The following is a 24,379-nucleotide window of genomic DNA, read 5'->3' on the forward strand; positions in this document are numbered from 1 at the left end:
GATCAAAATCAACAAAAATTCTTGCCCTGTGGAAGATGCTCATGAATGCATATATGGGAGATTGAGGGGTAGGGTCAGATGATGAACAATTGCATTACAATGGAAAACAGTGATAAAAATAGAGCTCTAAATATTGCAACCCAGAATAATGTTATAACTAGGGCTCTCATGTGTGATGTTAATACCCATGTGCTAAGACAAATTAATGTTTGTGTAATTTCACAAATATGCAGATCAAAATTAAAATTGGCACCAGAAAACATGATAATATTAATACCTGAAAATTGCATTTGATTTGACTGCCATCTTAATGTATCATTTTCATACGAATTATTGATAAATATAATTTGAAGGAGACACCCAAACTTTTTTTTCAGGGACAGTCATTCAACAAATAAGTGAACACCTTCTTTGCGCCAGCCACTTTAGGTCCTGGGTATAGATAGTGAACAAAACAATCAAAATCCCGGCACGGTTCAGAGTTGATCTTGGGAAAAACTGGTCAAATAGTACACTACCAAGAAACTTGTAAATCAGGCAAAAAGTTAATGAAAAATATCTAATGCTAGAGTATATTAATGTTAAATGTTGAAGATGAGGTACCAGGATTTCTTAAGACTCAAAAGGCCTAGTCACCAAGTTAGATTTTTTTTTTTTTTTTTTTTTACAATTACTGCTAATTTTCTTAGCTTTGAGGAGGTTGGAGAAGGAAATTGATAGAATATTTTGAGTATATTCCAAAATCACATCCAAATGTTAGAACATTAAGAAATATCTTCCTGAGCCAATGCAAGAAAAAAATGGGTCATAAATCCATTCATTACTACCTCCCAGTATTTAATCCTCCAGCTTTAGTGCTTGATAGCTCATTGATTAGAGTTTGACACAATGCCAAAGTAGTCTTTAGTGAGATCTCTCTGTGACTTTGGGGTCCTTCTTCACCTAAATGATTAAAACTAATAGAACATCAAAAGCTTGCTGCCATTTCCAACAACCTATTACTGTGAATTGGGATCTTTTCATAAGACTTGAGTTGGAGAATAAACTGTCATTCTGCAAAATGGCCAATAATGTTTTACTTATAAATTTTATTTTGTTTTTTAATTAGCTTCTTTTTATTTTCAGTATTGATGCTGATGGGACAATGACAATAGACTGGAATGAATGGAGGGACTATTTCTTATTTAATCCTGTTACAGACATTGAGGAAATTATCCGTTTCTGGAAACATTCTACTGTAAGTATGCTGTGTGTATTACATTATACTTACTTGTAAGCCATAGTTATTTATTACATGAGAACACTCTGTAATGCTTACAGGCCAGGGTGCTCAATTCCCAATAGCTCCTTAACTTGTAGAGTTCTGCTTATTCTATTAGGTATATATTCAGAATATCATAAAAAAAAAACCCTGAGGCTGCATAAACATTGCAAATGTGGTACACATTTTTGCCATTCTCAATACTTGGAGGAGATACTGCCTTCCAAAAATCTTATGAAGATGAGCGGCCTAGCTTTTATTGCATTTAAGTATTTTGCCAAGAGAAGTGTGAAAATCAGGGGTTTTTACTTTTTATAGATACACATTGTTTAAATAATCTCAGAACCTCATGATTGCTGAGATTCTATTTCCTTGGCCATGAATGATGGCCAGACATGACTTCTGAAACTTTTGCTTGTTTTGTCAACTGTCTAGATTTATCTCTGGGATAAGGTACTTATAATAACAATATTTGAAGGTTAAAACACCTTTGGCTCTTTTGTTTAGCAGTTCACACCTGTCTGTATTTCTCAAAACTTTCAAATTTTAATGAAATTTCATTAATACTCTGCTAACATATATTGGTGTAAATAAAGGTCAGTTTATTGTGCCATCTGCTCCCGAAACCAATGGGAATTCTTGGAGGGAATTTTAATTTTCCTAGTGGGCTTGTCTGCTATGCTTATTCATGGATTTGAATAAGTTTTATACATAGTAAATGAAGCCTAGAGGTCACATTGCCGCTAGTAACAATGCCTAAACTTAAATAGAGCATTGTAAAATTATGGTGATGAATGCCTCTTCTATGAGTATAGAATAATAGACTATATTAGTAGTTCAGTTGCCTAGATACATTTTCTACTTATGTGAATTTATATTTACATAATCAGACTTTTACTGTACCTTTGGAGATAGTTGTTAACAATTGTGTATTCATTTTATTGATAGTAAAATGAAGAAAGAGGAGGTTATTACTATAGCATAGCCTCTTACACCTACACTCCTACCTATAAAATCTTTTATAGCAGAATCATTTAGATAATAAAGTTGTAAAAATTCATCATTTTAGAACTCTGTTTATCTCAAGTTATATTTGTAATCTATGGTAATGCTTATTGAGTAGATTGGAGGAAGGATTATTTTTAAACAGTACCTCCCTGTTAGCTAAATTTTATAAAGAACCTGTTGCATGTTTTAAATGACAAGTCTATAAAAATATTTATAGGCAGTCTACATAGGAGATGAGTTTTGGGGTGTTCACATATATAGCTTTAATTTAATTTCTATTTACAGGTCTAGGTAAAGCATGTTATCATGGTATAAAGAATAACATGGATAGAATTTTGAGATAAAGGGAGTATCTTTGAAGAATTGACAAACTAATATCTTTCTGTAGCTAAGAAGGATTCCCACCTGATAAACCGCTGACCTTTCATTCTGACTTAGACCAAGAGGAGAAAAGTTACTCTGAATCTATTTAAGAAAGAAAGTTGTAATGTTGGTTTTGTAACTTTGTAATTACTGTCAACTTGCATTTCTTGTGAACTGATCCTGCACTTCATTTAGTGTGACTAGGCTATTTAAAATCATCTGTATGCTCAGATTGGTGTAATATACTTTCTAAGGAATGAAGTTGATCTTCACTGTAAAATAACACATGATTCTTCTCTGAAGCAAACCTTCTGGAGCGATCTATTTTTAACGGAGGGAGCATGGGGATCTTTTTTCCATCTTAACAGGGTATTGACATTGGAGATAGTTTAACTATTCCGGACGAATTCACAGAAGATGAGAAGAAGTCTGGGCAGTGGTGGAGGCAGCTCTTGTCAGGAGGTATTGCGGGCGCTGTCTCTCGGACAAGCACGGCCCCTTTGGACCGTCTGAAAGTCATGATGCAGGTGAGCCTTGTGATCTTGTGTCTCAGCGTCTCCCACATATGCTAAAATGATGAGAAATGTGCCGCTTTGAGAAAGAAGTTTTAAAATTTCTCCATAATCTTCTTTCCTACATTTAAAAGATTGGTATGACATCTCTATTGTTACTAACCCTGAATTCAGTCCCTATGAGTATTTCACCAAACCTTAAATTGTGGGTCCATGTGTGTGATGGACTTTTAATCTCTGGCATTCCATGACTTTTCAAATGTTTAATTAAACAAAAAAAGTCTGTATGGATAAGGAAGATGTGGTATATACATACAATGGAATATTATGCAGCCATCAAAAAATGAAATCTTGCCATTTGCAACAATGTGGATGGAACTAGAGGGTATTATGCTAAGTAAATAAGTCAATCAAAGAAAGACAAGTATATGATCTCACTGATATGAGGGATTTGAGAAACAAGGCAGAGGATCATAGGGGAAGGGAGGGAAAAATTAAACAAGACAAAACCAGAGAGGGAGACAAACCCTAAGAGACTCTTAATCTCAGGAAACAAACTGAGGGTTGCTGGAGGGGAGGGAGGTGGAAGGGATGAGGTGGCTGGGTGATGGACATTGGGGAGGGTTTGTGTTGTAGTGAGCATTGGGTATTATATAAGACTGATGAATCACAGGCCTGACGCCTGAAACAAATAATACATTATATGTTAATAAAAAATAAATAAAAAGTCTCTAGCCATTATTTTAGGAAATAATATTTTCCTTCTGTTTTATGTACTTTCTCAAAAGTGAGATATTTCCAAAGTTTAGAATCTTGGAACAGGGATATAATTTTTAAAAATATTCTAAAGATGAGGTTAGCAGAAAAGACCTGGATTTATAGACTGACTTTGCTATTTACTAGCAAGATGTGGTCTTGGCTGGTCAGAGTGGAAAGAGAGAGAGAGAAAGGAAAGGAATTGATATTTACTTGGTGCTCATTGTGGTAACCCATTTAGCAACCCAGTGAGGTGAGTATTTCATCCTCACATTATCTGTGGAGAACCTGAGGCTCGGAGAAGTAAATAACTTTTCTTTTACAACAATTAGATGAGGAAGGGAGTATCTTTGACTCTAGATCTTGTGGTTCTCACACTGCATGAAACCCCCGAGGTCTCATTTTCCTTCATCCTGCAGTGGGATTAAGAATATCTAACAAGGCTGGTTGGAAGAATTAAATGATGTAAAGTATGTGAAAATGCCGGATACACTGGAACACCCCACTGGAATATAGTAGTTGCTTAAAAAATAGTTTTACAAGTTGTGTTGTCATACCTATGGTCAACACTTTTTATACCTGTCCTTAGATTTATGTATAAAAAGATTTCTGACGATATTTTAAGCGAGCATCCATTCAGAATGTGCCTAAATCTCAAAATATATTTAGGGGTAAAAATAGTGCTTTAAAGAAAAAGGAGAAGGAATTGGTGCTTGTGTTTTTCTTTAGGAATGATAGCACATTGACTTTGAGAGAGCTTGAATAAGCATTCCTCTTTTTCTTTGTTGTATTTTATTGTGAAGTTTATTTAAAATAAAACAGATATCTCCAGACTTTATGTCTTGCAAGTTCCGTGGGTTGAGTGGGTGGGGTTTTTCAAAACTACCTTCAGGTTCAGTAATTCAGTAGGGCTCACAGAACACACTAGAAGCTTTAATACTCCTGGTTGTGTTTTATTACAAGGCAAAGTTGCAGATTAAAATCAGCGAAAGAAAGAAGCATATCGGGACAAGTCTGGGACAGTGCCAGATGCAGAGCTTTTGTTGTCTTCTCTCCGTAGAGTCATGATGTGTTACTTTCCTGGCACTGAGGAGTCACAGTATGCACAGTGTTGCAAACAGACCAAGAAAGTTCACCTACGTCTTTGATGTCCAGAGTCTTTTTTTTTTTTTTTAATTCTCAGGTTTTAGCTACATATTTTATTTTTTTGAAGAATTTATTTATTTATTTGAGAGAGACAGAGATAGCGACAGAGATAGTGAGAGAGAGCATGAACAGAAAGGAGAGGGAGACGCAGACTTCCCACTGAGCAGGGAGCCCGATGTGGGACTTGATCCCAGGACCCTGGGATCATGACCTGAGCTGAAGGCAGGCGGTTAACTGACTGAGCCACCCAGGTGCCCCTCCGGAGTCTTTATTGCAGATCAACCACGCATTGCCCACGTGACTGACTTTTAGTCTTCAGCCCCTCACATCTTGTTTTTCTATTTTTTACAGTAGTCACTCATTTTGTGTGAGCCAAAACAGTCAGAAAAGAGCTGATTTCTTTATGCGTTTTTGGCTTATTGGATTTAATTGTTTTTACATGGAGGCAATTATAAGGTCTAGTGTATTTAAACAGCGATCACATCTGGAGTCTAAACCAAGTACCTCACAGGGTGAGGCATTCATGTTGCCATGAGTCTATTGCCTACAGAGGTTTTGAGATAAGCCATAGAAGGTATAATTTTTATTTTTGGTGCCAGGCTATGTGCATTCCAGTATCTGTGGCTCTGACATACATAATATAAAACTGTTATCAGACCCATTTATATTTCATATTGGTATTACTTCTGGTGGGGGAGAGATGGTATATTACCTGCAGTATATTTTTAAAAGTTTTCTTAAACTGAACTTGTTTGCATTCCAAGGGGTGTTCCATAGCCTAATACATAATTTGGTTCATGTTATCTTCTGAATGTTGTTCATAATAATTTTAATTTAGATCATGTCCTCTCTGCTTTCCCACACTGAGGATACTGATTTTTCTTAGTTTTAGATTTAGAGCAGGCCTCTAAAATGGTGGTAGTAATTCTTCCTAGCATCATACATTATCCGAACTTTCTATATTCTATTTTTAAATACATCTTCTTGCAGTAATAAATAGTATTGAAATAAAGAGGGTGGTTTGTACAGTTATATTAGAAATAGTAAGAGTAACATGCCACCAATGTTTTGTATCCTTTTGCTTTTATTTTTAGGTCCATGGTTCAAAATCAGGCAAAATGAACATATACAATGGCTTTCGACAGATGGTGAGAGAAGGAGGTGTCCGCTCCCTTTGGAGAGGAAATGGCACAAATGTCATTAAAATTGCTCCTGAGACAGCTGTTAAGTTCTGGGCATATGAACAGGTAATTGTTGTCACCTGTGGAATTTATTAACAAAGAGGGGTTAATAAACTGATTCAATAGCAATGAACATGTACTGCTTTTTGGGTTCTTATTTTACTATACAGTAATTTTTCACGTATACTCCAGGAGGAATTTCTCTTCCAGGAGATTAGAAATACGTGAACTCAGATTCTTTATGACCAAACTTTAGAATTCTTAAGTTCATATTATTTATTTAAAAAAAAACTTCTGTATTCTTTTCTAGTAGCTCTTAAAGGAAATAGAGCATTTTTGTTTATTCATTTATTCAGAGTAGAAGCTGCATGCTAACCTAAGTTTTATGAAAGCATCCCAGTCTGACATCTGGAAGGAAAACTTTTAAGTTGAATTCCTGTGTGTAATATGACATTGCCATGAAGTTGAATTGAATTTAGAGTGAAAGCTCCTTGAAGGCAGGGGCTTGCCTGCTTCTCCGTGGACTCCAGCGCTTGGAGCCTGGCATGTGATAAGTGCTCAGTAAGTGTTTGTTGAATGAATGTCAGATAGTAGCGAACATCCTGCAAGACTTGACTCAGGAGTTACTTCTTCCAGGAAACCTTCTTCATTGTCACAGTTCTTTTTGTCTCCCTCTGTTATAGCACTTTTACATTAAATTCTGATTATCTCAGTACTTACCGCTCTCCTTAATAAGACTGTGAGCTTCCTTAGGCAATACTGGTTTTCAGGTTTGTATTCCCAGCACTTTGCCCAGTGCCAGCAAGTCCTTACTGAAGGAGTGAAAACACAGAAGTGCCCGAGCTGGAGTTTGAGCCCAAGCCCGCCTGAATCTCAGGTCCACTAAGGTGAAGGGAAAGATGTGTATTTCGAGCAGAAGCAGCTGCGTGTGGACAGAAATGCAGGCACAGGGGAGCATTGTTCACTAAGGAAATTGAAGGTGGTTCATTTGGCTCCAGTGTGTAGCAGAGTGTGTTTCTGGGACGAGAATGACAAAAGCAGGCTGGACAGGTAGGCAGAAGCCAAGTGTAATAGGAGTCTTGATTTTATCCTGAAGAGGGTGAGCGACCTATTGAAGCATCTTCTATAGAGAAGTGAAATGAGTATATTTACGTTTAAGAAAGATGAACGTGGAAAAAAGTGGAGAATGTATTAGAGGAGAGTGAGGCCAGACTGGAGGGAGGGAGACTATTTGAGGATATTTCTGTCATCCAGGTAAGAAATGATGAGCACCAGGATAAGGTGGTGGCTGGAGAAACTGAAGAAGAAGGAAATGAACTGAAAAATATTTTGGAAATCGAATCAACAGGACTCACTGACTGAGTGGATATGGAAGTGAGAAAGAAAGAGGAATCAAGGATGATACTCTGGGGCCTCATTGGGGCAACTAAGTACATGGAGAACACAATAAGGGGAATAGATTTTGGGGTACAATGACGGGTTCCATTTTGGACATGCTGAGTTTGAAGCATCTCTGCAACATGAATAGGTAGCTGTCCAGTAGGACTTTTGATCTCTGATGGACAGGTGGTTTTTGAGTTGAAGCCATTGGAATGGATCACTGAGGAAGACTTATAGAATGGAAGAATTCGGGGAATATGCCCCAGGAGAAGAAGAAGGAGCCCCTTGTAGAGGAGATTGAGAAGGAATAGCCAGAGGGATGGAGGAAATGCAGAGACCGATGGCCTAGAAGTGAGAGGATAAAAAAGGATTTGTCAATCCAGAGATAGAAGAGCTTGGTATAGAGGTTCCAGGGAAGTGAAGAGAAGAGAAACCATTCTGAAATGAGTCAAAGTACACCAGGGGCTGACGAAAATTGCACAGTGTAGACACATTTTTGGGGAGTTTGAGTTGAGTGAAGGGAAGGAGAAGAAATGAGGGAAAGTGATAGATAAGAAAGATGGTGGGCAGAGGGAGGGTTTTGATAAGTTTTATTTTAATGTGCCCGTGGCTGAAGGAAGCATGTTAAAAGTATAGAAGGGAGAGGCTGGTGAATGCAGCAAGTGTTCACAGGAAGTATGTGTGGGGATGGAAGGGCTGGGGAGACATGGGTGCCATCCAGAGGCCCTGGGGAGGATTGGCTTTGGTGGCATGGAGAACTCTTCTGTCATTTTGGGAAGAAAGAGATGTATGTGGCTGTGGATCATTCTGTGGAGGGTGGGCAGGAATATTCTTGCTTGGTGGCCTCTGTTCTTCCTTGAGTTCCCAAGAAAGGACATTTCCTGAGAATAAGGGAGGAAGTGGTATTGGAAGCTGGAAGAGAATGGAAACATTTAAATAGGTGTTGTAACAAATGGAAAAGAAAAGGATAGACAAAAGGATTTTAGGGTGGCTTTGGGAGCCCCGTTAGCCTCCCGCTTCTCTCTGTTGATTTATCCACTTCTCCCTCCTGGGTCGATGGTCATTTACCTCTGTAGACTCACCTCACCTCTCTGAAACAAGGAATCTGGTTTGCCTGGTTTATGACCAGTCTGTGTTTGGGCAGAGCCTTTCTTTCCAAGTTGTAGGAAGAGAATGGTAATAGTAATATTACCATATTACTGAATATTCGCCATGTGCCTGGCACTATGCTGTATTACATGTATTATCTTATTTAATTTATTATCTTATTTAATCCTTTCAGCAACCTTGTGAGAATAGGTACTGTTATCACAGATGAGGAAACACGTTCATGAACTTGCTCAGGGCCACGCGTTTCTGGGGTTCCAGCCCAGGTCTTCCTGACTCCACAGCCCATGATATTAATATTCTGGTTTGTGGATATTTTCACTGCAGTGGGGTCAGATTTTACCCTTGGCCTGATCGGCTGTGTTGGTTGCTTTAGTACTAGTCGGCCACGTGGGCTCTGGCGTTGATGTGGTAGTGTAATTATATGTGTTACCCACAGAAATGTCTTTCTCAGTTGTTTTGTTAATATTTGTCACTTATTTATACTGATGAAAATAAACTCATCTTAAAAAAAGAAAAGCTAGGGGCACCTGGATGGCTCAGTCAGTTAAGCGTCTGCCTTCGGCTCAGGTCATGATCCCAGGGTCCTGGGATTGAGCTCCGCATCAGGCTCCCTGCTCAGCGGGGATCCTGCTTCTCCCTCTGCCTGCTGCTTCCCCACTTGTGCTCTCTCTCTCTCTCTCTCTCGATCTCTGTCAAATGAATAAATCTTTTAAAAAAAGGAAAAACTATGAGGAAAACATACAAAAATTGTGAACACTTTATCAGCCCTATATTTTCTGGGGAAGAATGCTATTACTGTGTTTTAGCAAAGGAGTGACTGGGTCCCATCTGTGGAACATCTGTGTTCTGTGGAAATCTAACTTAAGACCCACTGTCCAGTAAACTGAATGTTTCAGCATCTGAGCTTTGCTTTTCTTCTGGGTATTGTTAATGCAGTGTATGCATTTGGAAAAACATCATCATATTGTCAATTAATTGATTACTAGGAGTTGATTTGTATTTTGGTATTTATTTAGCTGGGACTGCCATAACAAAATACCTTATTAGTTGTTTAAGCAACAGAAATTACTCTCTCACAGTCCTGGAGCTGGGGCATCCAAGACCAAGGTGCTGACCAATTTGGCTCCTGGGGAGGGCTCTCTTCCCAGCTTGCACATGGCTACCCTCTTGCTGTGTGCTCATATGGCCTTTCTTTAGTACATGTGTGTATAGAAAGAGAAAGAGAGGGAGGGAACAGGGAAGAGAAAACTCTCTGGTGTCTCTTTTAAGGACACTAAGCCTTTCGAGGGCCCCGCCCTCATGACCTTATCTAACCTTGATTATCTCCTAGAGGCCCCATCTCCAAATATCATCATAGTGCGGGGTTACAGCTTCAACCTAAGAATTTGTTGGGAGGGGGAGACATGACTCAGTCTATAGCAGGTACTAATTTACATTTTTAAATGTATTTATACAGTACAAGAAGTTGCTTACTGAGGAAGGACAAAAATTAGGAACCTTTGAGAGGTTTATCTCTGGTTCCCTGGCCGGAGCAACCGCACAGACTATTATTTATCCCATGGAGGTAAGTACCATTGCGAAGTCTGTGTTGGTGGTGTTCGTTTCATTATCGATCGCTGGGCAACAGGTTATCCCCAAACTAGCAGTTTAACACAGGCATTTATTATCTCACGGTTTCTGTGGGTCAGGAATCTGGGAATAGCTTAGCAGAGTGCCCTTGGCTCAGGTTCCTCTGAGCCTAGAGTCAAGGTATGGGTCAGGGCTGCAGTCACTGCAAGGTTCAACTGGGGACAGGTCTGCTTGCAAGCTCGCTCACGTGTTTGTTGCTGAGCCTCCTTGGCTATTATAGCTGGAGGGGTGTCAGTTCCTTATCTCAGGGGTCTCTCCATTGGCTGTTTGAGTACCCCCACAACATGATAGCTGTTTTTCCCAAGTTGGTGATATGAGAGAGAGAGAGAGAGAGAATTGTTAGCCAGCACTCAAGATGGAAGCTGCAATCTTTTGTCATTTCTGCTGTCTTCTGTTGGTCACACAGACCACCCCTGGGAGAGTGTGGGAGGGGACCACACACGGTGTGAACACCAGGCGGCAGGGGACAGTTGGGGGCCCTCTTAGAGGCTGGCTGCCACAATGTTGATAAGAATTACAGCACCCATTCTTCTCCAAAGAGTTTCTGTACCATAAATTTAACAGTAGATTTGATGAGGTGACGGCAGTCCTCACTAGACATCCTACCGTTAGACGGTTGGCAAACCATGAGACTGGGGGGTACTCCGTACAGCCCTTGAGCTAGGAATGGCTTTATACATTTTAAAAAGTTGGTTAAAAGGATTTAAAAAAAATGCAACAGACCTGAAGTGTTAGGCCTACAAAGACTGAGATATTTACTATGTTGCCTTTGCAGGAAAAGCTTGTCAACTCTTGCTTTAGAGCAAAAATAATATTGTAGATGTGGCTATCTTTATTGATAGGACAAAGGGTTTTTCAACAACTAGTAAGATCTAAGCAAAATATACGCTTAATCTTCACCTTTGTGGTATGCATATTAATGTAGCTTTCCTTACAAGTATCTTAATGTGGTTGTTCATATTCCTCACACCCCTCAAAAAATATCCTAACTGAATACAGTCTTCCTCGTATATCCTCCATCTCAGTTAATATCAGCACCTTCCCGCCTCCCTGCTGTCCCCCTTCTGTGTTCCAAGCTAGAAACACTGGGGTCACCCTCTACGCTACCATTTCCCTCACCTTCTGTATCTAATTGGTCACAAGTCAATTTGAAGACATCTGTGAATTATTTTCTATTTTCTCTGCCCTCATTCAGATCCTCTTTATAATAAATAGGTCTTCTTGGCTCTGGCGTTAGCCCTTCAGTAGACCTTATATGTGAGGGATAACACATCAACAAATTGGGCAGTCATTTGAGAGACAATATGTGCTAGGTATTTGTTCTCTGTAAAGTTACTTCCTTTGAATTCCATGATGACAGAATTCATATAAATGATAATCTGTTACATTCTTTTATAACTAGGTTATGAAAACCAGGCTGGCTGTAGGCAAAACTGGACAATATTCTGGAATATTCGATTGTGCCAAGAAGATTTTGAAACATGAAGGCATGGGAGCTTTTTACAAAGGTTATGTTCCCAACTTATTAGGCATCATACCTTATGCAGGTATAGATCTCGCTGTGTATGAGGTGAGTCTGTAGCAATATTTTGAATCTGAAAATGTAGTTAAATAGTTCTTATTGTTAGAATTTGATTTTATGTAAAGAAGCACATATATACCAGGAAATAGTTTGTGACTAAAAGTAGATTCAGGGGTGCGTTGTTTTTTTTCCAAGTACCTTGAATATGAGACCCCATATGCCTGTGGTCACCTTTGTATCAGATTTCCCTGTGAATTATTTTAATTAATGAAGAGCGCAAACTCACATTATATAATATAATCGTTATAGAATTGTAATATATAATTGTTCAGCTTAGACGATGGTACTAGGGATTTTTTTTGAGAGAATAGGAAATAAGCAAAGAGGGCACATTTTCTTTGATTTGTTAAAATCTACCATCGTAAAGCCAAGAGACTGATATGGATGACACAGATTCATCCCTGGCACTGAAAAGACAACTTAGACCACAAATCTTGGATCAACTCTGCCATTTAAACCATTTAATAATTTACGAATCGGACAAACAATCTTGGTTTTTGCCTTGAAAAAACTGTAGTTCTGGTCGGGGAGAGAGACAAGCCAGCTGCTAAGGCTCAGGGTGGGGAGTTTTGCTGTGATAGGAGTAAGCCTGTAGCGGAGGGGAGGAATGGAATGTGGAATGCAAGTTTTCTTAGAGGACCATACCTTTCTTTCTAAACAGCTTTATTAGGATATAATTTATACACCATACATTTCATTCATTTAAAGTTTACAATTCAGTAGCCTTTGGAATTTAATTTAAAATTTAATTAAAAAATTGTGGTAAAATATATGTAACATATTTGCCATTTTAACCATTTTTAAGGGTACAACTCAGGGATGTTAATTATATTCACAATGTCGTGACCCATCCCCACTATTTCCGATACCTTTTCATGATTCCAAACATAAATTCTGTTACTGTTTTGAAATAATTCTCCACTCTCCCCCCCACCACCTCCAGCCCCTGGTAACCTCTAATCTACTTTCTGTGTCTATGAATGCGTCCATTCCAGTTATTTCATACAAGTAGAATCATATAATATTTGTCCTTTTTGGTCTGGATTCTTTCTTTCTTTTTTTTTTTTTTTTTTAAGATTTTTATTTATTTATTTGACAGAGAGAGAGAGAGAGAGAGGGAACCCAAGCAGGGGAAGTGGGAGAGGGAGAAGCAGACTTCCCACTGAGCAGGGAGCCTGATTCGGGGCTCGATCCCAGGACCCTGGGATCATGACCTGAGCCAAAGGCAGACGCTTAATGACTGAGCCACCTGGATGCCCCTCTTTTGCCCATTTTTGAGGAACTGTCAAACTGGTTTTCATGGTAGCTGTACCCTATTTCATTCCTACCAACAGTACACAAGAATTCTAATTTCTCTACATCCTTGCTAACACTTGGTAGCTTCTGTTTGTGTTGTTTTTTTTCATAGTGACCATCCTGATAGATGTGAGGCAATGTCTCATTATGCCTTTGATTTGCATTTCTCTGATAATATGTGAGGTTGAGCATCTTTTCATATGCTTTTTGTCCATTTATATATCTTTTTTGGAGAAATGTCAAAATTTTTTGCCAATTTTTTTTGTTGAAGTGTAGTTGAGACAAACTGTTGTATTAGTTTTAGGTGTACAGCATAGTGATCCAGCAGCTCAATATGTTATGCTCTGCTCACCACAAGTGTAGCTGTGATCTGTCACCATACAACTCAATTACAGTACCATTGACTATATTTCCTATGCTGTGCCTTTCATGCCCGTGACTTACTCCTTCCATAACTGGAAGCCTTTACCTCCCACTCCCCTTCACCCATTTTGCCTCCCCCCTCCCTCCTCCTCCCCTCTGACAGCTATCAGTTTGTTTTCTGTATTTAAGAGTTTGTTTCTACTTTTTTTTGGTTTGTTCATTTGTTTTGTTTAAAAGATTCCGCATATAAATGAAATCATATGGTGCGTGTCTTTTTTTTTCGGACTTATTTCACTTAATACCCTCATAATACTCTCTAGGTCCATTCATGTTGTTGCAAATGGCAAGATCTTATTTTTTATGGCTGAGTAGTATTCCACTGTGTGTGTGTGTGCGTGCACGTGTGCACACCCCCCCCCCCATATCTTCTTTATCCATTCATTTATCCATGGACATTTAGGTTGCTTCCATATCTTAGCTATTATAAATAATGCTGCAGTAAACATAGGGCTATAAATTAGTGTTTTCGTTTTCTTTGGGTAAATACCCAATAGTGGAATTGCTGGATTGTATGGTAGTTCCACTTTTGATTTTTCGAGAAACCTCTGCACTGTTTTCCACAGTGGCTGCACCAGTTTGTATTCCCACCAACAGTGCATGAATGTTCCTTTTGTGCCACATCCTCTCCAACACTTGCTCTTTCCTTTCCTTTCCTTTCCTTTCCTTTCCTTTCCTTTCCTTTCCTTTTCTTTTTTCTCTTCTCTTCTCTTCTCTTCTCTTCTCTTCTCTTCTCTTCTCTTCTCTTCTCTTCTCTTCTCTTCTCTTCTTCTCTTCTCATGTGAGCCGTGGGGGTAGGCAGAAGGGCAGAGGGAAAGGGAGAGAGAGAATCTTAAGCAGGTGCCACACCAAGAATGGAGCCCGATGCGGGGCTCGATCTCACAACCCTGAGATCATGACCTGAGCCAAATCAAGAGTCAGATGCTTACCTGACTGAGCCACCCAGGAGCCCCTATTTCTTGTCTCTTTGATTCTAGTCATTCTGACAGGTGTAAGGTGATATATCTCATTATGGTTTTGATTTGCATTTCCCTGATGATTAGTGATGTTGAGCATTTTTCATATATCTGTTGCCTTTGCCCATTTTTAATTTTTTAAATTGTTGTTATCGGAGTTCTTTATGTATTTTGGGTATTAACTCCTTATCAGATGTGTGGTTTGCAAATATATTCTCCCATTCCGTAGATTGCCTTTTCACCCTGCTGATTGTTTCCTTTGCTGCACAGTTTTTAAGTTGGTGAAGTTCTTTTATCTCTTTTTGCTTTTGTTGCCTGTGCTTTTGATGTCCAAGAAATCATTGCCGAATTCGGTGCCCTGAAGCTTTTATCCTGTGTTTTCTCCTAGAAGTTGTAAAGTATTAGGTCTTCTGTTTAGGTCTTTAATCTGTTTTGAGTTAATTTTTGTATATGGTGTAAGGTAAAGGTCCAACTTTATCCTTTTGCATGTGGGTATTCAATTTTCCACACACTATTTGTGGCAGAGACTGTTCTTTCTCCAGTGTGTAGTTTTGGCATCCTTGTTGATCATTTGGCCATATATTCAGGAGTTTATTTATGGACTCTCTTTTGTTCCACTGATCTGTGTATCTGTCTTTATGGCAATACCACCCTGTATGATTAGTGTTGCTTTGTAGGATCTATTGAAATCAGGGAGTATGAGGCCTCCAAGTTATTCTTCTTTCCTAAGATTATTTGGCTCCCTTGAGATTCCATATGAATTTTAGGGTGGTTTTCTCTTTTTCTTCAAAAATTGCCATGAGGATTTGAGTAGAAATTGCATTGAATCCATAGATTGCTCTAGGTAGTATATTAGTATGCTTGCGCTACCAATAACAATAATTTCCCCCACATATTAGCATAGATTCTTATACTGAAAATATTATATATTTAAAAAGTAGATTAGCATATGTATTTTAGACAATTATTTTCCATCATTGCCTTCTAATGGAAATACAAGGATGGGGGATAATAGGGGGAAAGGCACAGGCTGGGGATCAGTACTCCTGATTCTGCACCCTTGTTAAAAAAAAAAAAATCCACTGAGACTCATTTTCCTCCTTTCTAAAATTGGAAGAATAGCTTCACCTCAGGGAAAGGACTAAGTGAAATGTATGTGTAAAGTACAAAATTAGATGCAATTAGAATTATATTGTTTTTATTAATACTCACCATAGGAAATATTCTTGAGATACTGCATTGGGAGTGCTGTTGATATTAACATTTGTTTAGAAGAAAATGAGCAACCAGTGCAAACCTCACGTGTCCTGAGTCCCCACGCGCTCCCCCCACCTGCCCGCTCTCTGCAGACCGCCGCCTCCTACAGTGCCTTCTGCTCCTGGGAATGTGCCACCTGATCTTGCAGCAGTGTGGCCCGTCTCTCGTAAGGACAAGAGTGGCTAAGAAAATGTTCACGCTGCGTGAAAGCAGTTGTCGAGGTAGTTGTTCACTGCTTTTCTTCTTTTCTGTCTCTCTGGCAGCTCCTGAAGTCCCATTGGCTTGATAATTATGCCAAAGACTCTGTAAACCCTGGAGTCATGGTGTTGCTGGGCTGTGGTGCCTTATCCAGCACCTGCGGTCAGCTGGCCAGCTACCCCTTGGCTTTGGTGAGAACACGCATGCAGGCTCAAGGTGGGTTTTGTGTGTGTGTGTGTGTGTGTGTGGTTTTTTGTTTTTTTTTTAAGATTTATTTATTTATTTTAGAGAGAGAGCATGTGGCAGTGGGAGGAGGGGCAGAGGGAGAGAGAAAAACCCAAGCTGACGCCGCACTGAGCAGGGAGCCTGATGTGGGGCTCGACCTCACGACCCTGAGATCATGACCAGAGGCGAAATCAATAGTCGAACGCTTAACAGACTGAGCCACCCAGGTGCCCCTCCCTTGGCTTTGATTACACTGTGTCCTCCTGGCTTTTCTCCCAGCTCATTGATTAGTCTCTTTTCTTAAGATTTGCTGGCTTTTATTGCTATTTAAAGTATGTAGCTTGTGCCTTTCTTTTCTTTTTGGCTCTTTGGCTGGCCAGTCTCACTCACCCACTGTCATTTCTTTAAATAGTGCCCCCTGGGTATCTACAGCTCTATCTCCAGTGTCTCTTCCAAGTACCGACCACCGCCCCACCCCCAGCCAAGCTGTCACTCATTAATTAACGAATACTTCCAGAGCCCCAATGGTCAGGTGCTGGAAACTCTGCCAGACGCTAGGGTTAGAGCGGTCCACAAGTCAGATGTGGTCCCTGCCATTGCTGAGTGGAGAAGACACACGGTCAACAAGTAAACAGTCTTGTTAAACCATCTCCCCTTTGTTAGGGGAGCACAGAGCAAGGAGCTCTAACCTTACTTTGGGAGCCTGAGAACATTGTCATTTAAGCTCAACCTGGAAAGACAGGTGGGAGTTAGCTGGACAAAGATGGGCGGGGTGGAAAATAAAGAGCATTCTAGCTGAGGAAAAGTGTATGTGAAGGCACTGAGGCAGGAGAAATGGGGACTGTTTGAGGCACTGAGAGATCATGTGGCTGGAGAGAAAAATGCAAAGTTAGTAACTAAATATTTCATAAGTATTCTCTCATTATCCATCACAGCCATCTTCGGGATTGATACTAATATCATCTGCATTTTACAGATGAGTAACTGGGGCAAAAAAGAGATTAAGTAAGCACTGGTTGCTCATTTGGCAAATAGTGGAGCTAGACTTCAAACCCAGGCCTTCTGATTGACAGCATCACCTGGCAAGCCCTCCCTTCCCTTCTGCCAACTCCATTTCCGTCCTCCCGTGGCCCATAGAGCTGTTTTTTTTAAAGCTAAGGCCTGATCATCTTATGCTTGTTCAGAAATCTTTGTGACTCTCAGTGTCTTCAGAATAAACTCTCAAGTTCTTAGTGGGAATTTCAAAGCCTGTAGTAATCTGGCCCCGCTTTATTTCTCTGCCTCCCGCCGCTGGGTGCCCCTCTGTGTAATGACCACATGGGTAGTCAGCTGCGTCCCCTAGCACACACATGTTCCCGCCCCTGTCTTTGTTGTGCCAGCAACATGGGCTTCCCTATTCCCCCTTTCTTGCCTCTTCAGGTCATTTGCACCGCCCCGGGACCCTACATTTCCCCAAGTTCCCCAAAGTGTTCCCCCTGCTCCCCTTAATTCGCAGGATTGAACTATATACTCTCTTTTCCGTGCATAGTTAATGAGGAGGCGGGGCGGTAGAAAGTGTGTGAACTTTGGAGTCAGAAAGACTGTCTGCTCTCAGGTCTCCTCCTTGCAGGCTAAGTGTACCAGGCCAAGTTTCTCCATCTCTCTAAGCTTCCAATTCCTCATTTACAAAATGGGTATAATACTTACCTCGCAGGATTGGTGGATAAAGTAATTAGCCCAGTATCTAACATAGTAATCACTCAACAAATAACTGTTGTTATCATTGTTATTATAATTATGGAACTCACTATCAAGTGCCATGCAAGGAGAATTACATAAAGGGGTACTTTCTTGGGCCCCTTGGAATAAATATTATCCTTTCATTATATTCTCGAATATCATTCAGAATCATAATTGTATATGGTAGTAATAACAAAACATTCTTGAATATTAAATTAGCCTGGTTTGGGGGCACCTGGGTGGCTCAGTCGTTAAGCGTCTGCCTTCAGCTCAGGTCATGATCCCGGGGTCCTGGGATTGAGTACCGCATCGGCCTCCCTGCTCGGTGGGAAGCCTGCTTCTCCCTCTCCCACTCCCCCTGTTTGTGTTCCCTCTCTCGCTGTGTCCCTCTGTCAAATAAATAAATAAAATCTTAAAAAAAAAAAATTAGCTTGGTTTCTTTTTTTTTTTTCTCTAGCCATGATAGAAGGAAATAAACAGATGAACATGGTTGGCCTCTTTCGACGGATAATTTCTAAAGAAGGAATCCCAGGACTTTACAGAGGCATCACTCCAAACTTCATGAAGGTGCTCCCCGCTGTGGGCATCAGTTATGTGGTTTATGAAAATATGAAGCAAACTTTAGGAGTATATCAGAAATGATGTTCAATTTTTTGCTTTAGCATGATTATTGAAATTTTCAACAATCTCCGGAGTGACTTTTTCTCCTAGAATTACAAGCCTGTGGCAAAAGAAGTCCTATATTTCTCACAAAAAAAGGAAGAGCATATCAATGATTACTTCAAACATTTGGGCTCAATTTTATATATACAGAAATGTCAAAAATCATAGTTTTGATAAACTCATACAATTTTGAAAAGGCCGCAAAAATTGTATTTTATCTTTTCTTATTAGTACCTTTCTACACATCTATGCCCTGAGTCCTAAATCTGAAAAAATGTATTGCTCGAATTAAATATGTTTTGTGTGGTAATTATAAATCATTAATCTTTATTTTGGTTGGTTCAAGTTTACGCCAGTTCCTTAATACTTAAATGTCTTTCTACAAAAGAAAATGATCAGAAAAACTTGAAACTTGAGTTGTTTTATGTATTTTGAATGTTTTTATAGACTTGTTAAAATTTCCTTGTAGAACCATTAATGGAAAATCATTGCATGAAAACATATCTTCCAGCAGCCAAGTAAGTATATGGCTTCTACCCTTATCTTTCTTGAAGCTGAATGAGAATGAACTTAAGTGGCAGAATTCCAGGGCATGCAAATACTCTAGTCCATTTGTATTTTTGTATAAGGAGGAGTGATGAAATCATATTTGTTTCAGTGGGCCTTTTTCCATTTTCCTTGCACTGTTATTTGGCTCCTGGAATGGCACACCGATTGTCAGTATATTGCTGTTAAATTATCAACACAAGGCAACTTATTTGAAAGCTTCTATTTATTCTGTCATCGCTTTGAAAAGCACCAAGAAACAAAACCCTCTTACTTATATCAGCTTCTTCAAAGCGTCTCTCTTGTCTTTGTCCTTTGTTTCCTACTTGGATCAGATTCTGTTTTAATCAGGAAAGCTTCTAGGGAGCAATCTTGGTAATCTGACATTTCTTAATTACATGAAGTAGGTTGATCATGGGTGAATGACATTTTCATTTCCCCCACATTGTTGAATTTGTTTGAACCTGCAGTTCTCAATTTGGACAGCACAAACCTAGGAGATTAGTGCATTTTAATAGCAGTATGTATTAATATTATGTATTAGATACCTACGTTTAAATGAAGGGCCTAAGTCATAAACATATACATTCATATTCTCCCTTGCCCCAAGTTTTAGGAACATGTTACAATACAGAAAATTTATAATATTGTTGGCATATTTTTTATTTTACTAAAACATTTTTGTAGTCAACCATCTTGTTTTGATTTGTGTGATTAGGACTTAGACAGATATTTATTAGTTGAAGTTGTTCTGTAGCTTTTTAATTTCATTCCTAAACTCACATTTGATTTCTAGTGATTTCTGTTATAAATTGCCAACATTTTAGTGAAAATCCAGTGATGTAATAGGCACTTACTTTATTTGAACCTACCTCTTATATTTTCTGAACTAAAGAGAAATGTTGGAGTTGTGTTTGTGAAACATTATTCTAAAATATAGTTTTTAGTACATTAGTTATGCCTGATAAATGTCTTGGTATTTTTATAATACCTGTGATAAACATGGGACTCTATTTTTTTCTTCAGGGTTGTTTATACTTTTGAGTAATCCAGAAATGACAATATTAAGGTACATGATTAGCTTTTTCTTTTCTTACCCGTAAGAATTATGGGATAAATGACTAGAGTTTCAAGCTACTGAAAAGCAGTCACTGTTCATTATGAATTTAAATTGTTTGCTCTTTAACATTATAAGGTATGAATGTGATTTATCCATGCATCTTGTATCTTTTGAAAAAATCATCTTGTGTCTTTCAAAAAGAGCCCAGAGTTGAAGATGTTTATTTCCAGTATTACTGCATATGTACTTTCCATTTATATTAAAAAAGCTATATATTTGTTTTAAAAATGACTTGTTTCCTCATTTGAAAAAAAATAGGCCACACACACACACAAGAAAACCCCCCCAAAAAACTGTATCATATAGCTTCTATCCTTGTCAGCAGTTTGAATAATCATTTTCACATCTGACTCCTGAACAACGACAGCAGTTGTCTCTGTCATACATTTTGGCATAAAATAATGTTTTTCCTGATGTCCAAATTCCACATTTACTAGTTAGGTTTACACCCCCGGGGGTTCACAGTGTCAGGGAGAATTCAAATCCAGGGATTTCTTGACACAACTTGGTGGAGTATCAGTTCGTCTAGAAGCTGTGGGAAGCAAAGCTAAGTAAGTTTCTTGGTAAGTGATTGGACAATTTTTTTTTTTTTTACAATGCAGATTACAATTAAATACAAAATCTGGTTTAAAAAAATAAAAATAATAAAAGTAAGACTGCAAAGAAATTTCTGCGTTCCAACTCAAATGCCAGCCCGATGCCAGGTAGAAACATAATCACCATGCTGTCCGGGGCCCTTTGTTAGCAATATGCTGCTGGGTTTATTTCTCAGTCTTGTATCCACACCAAGAGAATAATCTTCATGCAAACAGGGATCGTATACTATGCTATTTTGTTCTTTGAGCTGTATATCAGGGCACGTGTATAAAAGTGTGGCGTGGTTTCCCTCTCCCCGGATAGGAATGTTATCAGCCCTTTTTTAAAAAAAATTTTTTTTTAATTTTTTTTAATTTATTCATGAAAGTCAGAGAGAGAGAGAGGCAGAGGCAGAGGGAGAGAAGCAGGCTCTGCACTGAGCAGGGAGCCCGATGCGGGACTCGATCCCAGGACCCTGGGATCATGACCTGAGCCGAAGGCAGACGCTTAACCATCTGAGCCACCCAGGCGCCCCTGTTATCAGCCCTTTTGTTATTGTGGAATCTGTTATGGTGGTTGAGATGTGCACCACAGGAGGATGGGTATTTGTGGAGAGGAGCAAGCAGCAACCCTCCTGTCCCTGCTTTGCCGTATCCCCTTGTTGGGAGAAGCATGGAGTGGGCTGAGCTCGTTTAGACTGCTGTCGGGGAGAGCGTGCCCTGCCATGTTCCACCTGCTTTCTCCCTCCCGTGCAGGACAGAGCTGAGCTGAAGTCCAAGCTGCCCCAGCCTGGACCCACTGCTGCCTTCCGGCCCCAGTGTGATTGAAGATGCCCGTTCACAGTCCTGTGGCTGGTGTTGGACATGGTTTTTTGTTCTTTGTGAGTTTTGTTTTTTGTGGTTTTTTTTATTTTTATTTTTTTACCAAATGTGCATGTTCCCTGGTTGTCAGTGGGCCCCCTGGCCATATACTCAGCTGCTCGGCCACAGCCACTGCAACCCTGTTTGCTGTGAAAACAGAAGTACCCATTTATTCCATAAGAACATATGTGCTCATTTTTCATTTCGGTAAAGTATTTATTAAACACCTACTTGGGGGCGCCTGGGTGGCTCAGTTGGTTCAGCGACTGCCTTCGGCTCAGGTCATGATCCTGGAGTCCCTGGATCGAGTCCCGCATCGGGCTCCCTGCTCGGCAGGGAGTCTGCTTCTCCCTCTGGCCCTCCCCCCTCTCATGTGCTCTCTCTCATTCTCTCTCTCTCAAATAAATAATTAAAATCTTTAAAAAAAATAAAAAAAAATAAACACCTACTTGGTGTCAGACACATTTAGGGACTGAGGACAGCATTGAACAAAAGACACAGTACCTTTCCTCATGGAGATTCCCTAGAGGGAAGAGACAGACAAGACACACAATGAGTAAAATACGTGATACTGTAAATGGCGGTAAGTGCAGAAGGCAGTGCTGGGAAGGTGCTATTTGAGTAAAGACCCAAAGGAGGTACGGGAATGGGCCATACTAATGTCTGGAGAGGGCATTTCAGGCAGAGGAGGTGCAGGTACAGGCCCCGTGTTTGGCTGGAGTGGAGCGGGGCCGGCAAGGGCGGGGAGGGTGTGAGCAGTGCAACCCCAGGAAGCGTATCAGCTGAGCCTTCCTCCGTTTCTCAGTCTCCAGGACTCCAGGACAAGGTAAATGTCTCTCCTCTGGGCGTGGGGCTTTCTTCTTGGAAATGTTGGAAGACACCTGCCGTTTCTGGTAATCTTCACGTCCATCCGCACAGTTGTCCCCACCGCAGTCCCAGCACACTGGCCCCTTCCCCAGGTAACATGTCTGCTGGCTGCTGTATATCTCTCCCTCTCCAGGGAGAATTTTACTTTTTTTTTTTTTTTTTGAGAATTTGAATTAAAAAAAAACTAGAGACCTTAAAATCTTTCTAGATATTTTCCTGAGAATAACAGAGAACCTCAATCTCAGCAAACCAGCAAGGCTGTAATTCTCTTCACATCCTTCTCTGACCACCCTATATCTGCCCAGGGTTGGTTGGTTTGTTTATAATTTATACAAGTTGTACAATATTGGAAGCAGTCCTTTTATTTATTTTTTGTTGGTTGATACTGTCCTGGTTTGGATTCACTTCCACAAACTCAAGGTAACAGTAACAAAGGAGTGATCTGTATTTTGTTACTCCTGAAAGAGGAGCTGATCTGGCCAGGGATTTTAAAACCATTCTAAAGTACTCTTCAAACTTTAACTTACCACACACCCTCGGTATTCGCTCATCAGCCATGTTTTCCAAGAGTTTATACTCATCTCTTTATACAAGTTCTACAACGCAGTCATGACCATGAGCTCAGGATGAGTTAGCGCAAATTCCAGCCCCTATAATCAGTGTGGGCTGTAGGTATGCATCAGTCATCCCGCATAGGAGGTGCACACATGAATCTTAGAACACCAACAGGGTTGTGCAAAAAATGTGACATTCCCTAATTTTCTTTGTATCAGCTTAAATCCAGCTGGAAGCTCCTTTACCACTCAGTGTTGTGCCAATGATCTGGGGTCTTGGCACCTCTGGATGCCGGTCATGGTATTCAGCTGTGCCATGCTTGGCATGGGAGTAGGTGGGAACACGTGGGCCATCTGTACTTGGGGTCTGGCCTTTCCATTCTGAAGGGGTGAAAAGCCGAATGTAAATCTCTCTTAACCCTGGGACCCACCAACCTTTATCTCCCTCCCAAACTCTGGGTTTGCCTCTTTTTCTCTTTGCTCTTAGAAGCATTCATCTTTTCCTCCCCCTAGGGACCCTGGCATCCTTTCTGTAGGTAACTTAGATGTTTGCAAACGACAGAAGAGACTAATTGAAAGTGACTTCTGTTTTCTGCTTTTAAAACTCACTCAGAGAGGGGCGCCTGGGTGGCTCAGTCAGTTGGGCGTCTGACTCTTGGTTTGGCTCAGGTTGTGATCTCAGGGTTGTGATCTCGGGGTTGTGGAATGGAGCCCCGTGTTGCGCTCTGCACTCAATGCAGTGTCTGCCTGTCTCTCTCCCTCCTCCCTTCTGCTCACATGCAGGCGTGCTCTCTCTTTAATAAATAAAATCTTTAACAAAATTAAAATAAAATCACTCAGGGAAGGAAATGCTAAAGGCTTACCGCCTTGCCTGAAGTGAGATGAAAGGGAACATATAGGGGAATAAAAACAAATTAGTATTTCACTAAGTTATCCTGTTACAGGCTCTCAAGCTGCCTCCTGTCCGTTGGCGCTCTGTCTCAGGAGTAAGCCTCATTGTGCTATGAAGCAGGGGGCTCTGAAACACCACATTGTTTCCCCTACTGAATCTCTAAATCCCTAAAGCTTTATTAATGTACAGCAATGTAGCTGCATAGCAAGGCAGTTCAGTAAACAATGTCTAAATGGAAAAGTTAGCAATGTCATCAAGAGTGAACACTTTCCAAGGGCTTGGGAGGAGGTAGGAAATAGAGG

At 40.1% G+C, this 24,379-nt stretch overlaps 1 protein-coding gene across 1 annotated transcript in view; it reads left to right on the forward strand.

The window, feature by feature from the left end:
* Nucleotides 1–20,556, forward strand: part of LOC118019060 (calcium-binding mitochondrial carrier protein SCaMC-1) — a 50,929-nt gene extending 30,373 nt beyond the window's left edge. Inside the window, exons 4-10 of the mRNA XM_035017893.1 lie at nt 1,126–1,237; nt 3,001–3,159; nt 6,141–6,293; nt 10,174–10,281; nt 11,749–11,916; nt 16,121–16,271; nt 18,457–20,556. Coding sequence (XP_034873784.1) covers nt 1,126–1,237; nt 3,001–3,159; nt 6,141–6,293; nt 10,174–10,281; nt 11,749–11,916; nt 16,121–16,271; nt 18,457–18,641 — 1,036 coding nt within the window. The 3' untranslated portion in view covers nt 18,642–20,556. The remainder of the gene's footprint in view (nt 1–1,125; nt 1,238–3,000; nt 3,160–6,140; nt 6,294–10,173; nt 10,282–11,748; nt 11,917–16,120; nt 16,272–18,456) is intronic.
* Nucleotides 20,557–24,379: the final 3,823 nt, after the last annotated feature.

The sequence above is a fragment of the Mirounga leonina genome, unplaced genomic scaffold (genome assembly GCF_011800145.1).
Source record: "Mirounga leonina isolate KUSES-001 unplaced genomic scaffold, KU_Mleo_1.0 Mir_173, whole genome shotgun sequence".
Lineage (NCBI taxonomy): Eukaryota > Metazoa > Chordata > Mammalia > Carnivora > Phocidae > Mirounga > Mirounga leonina.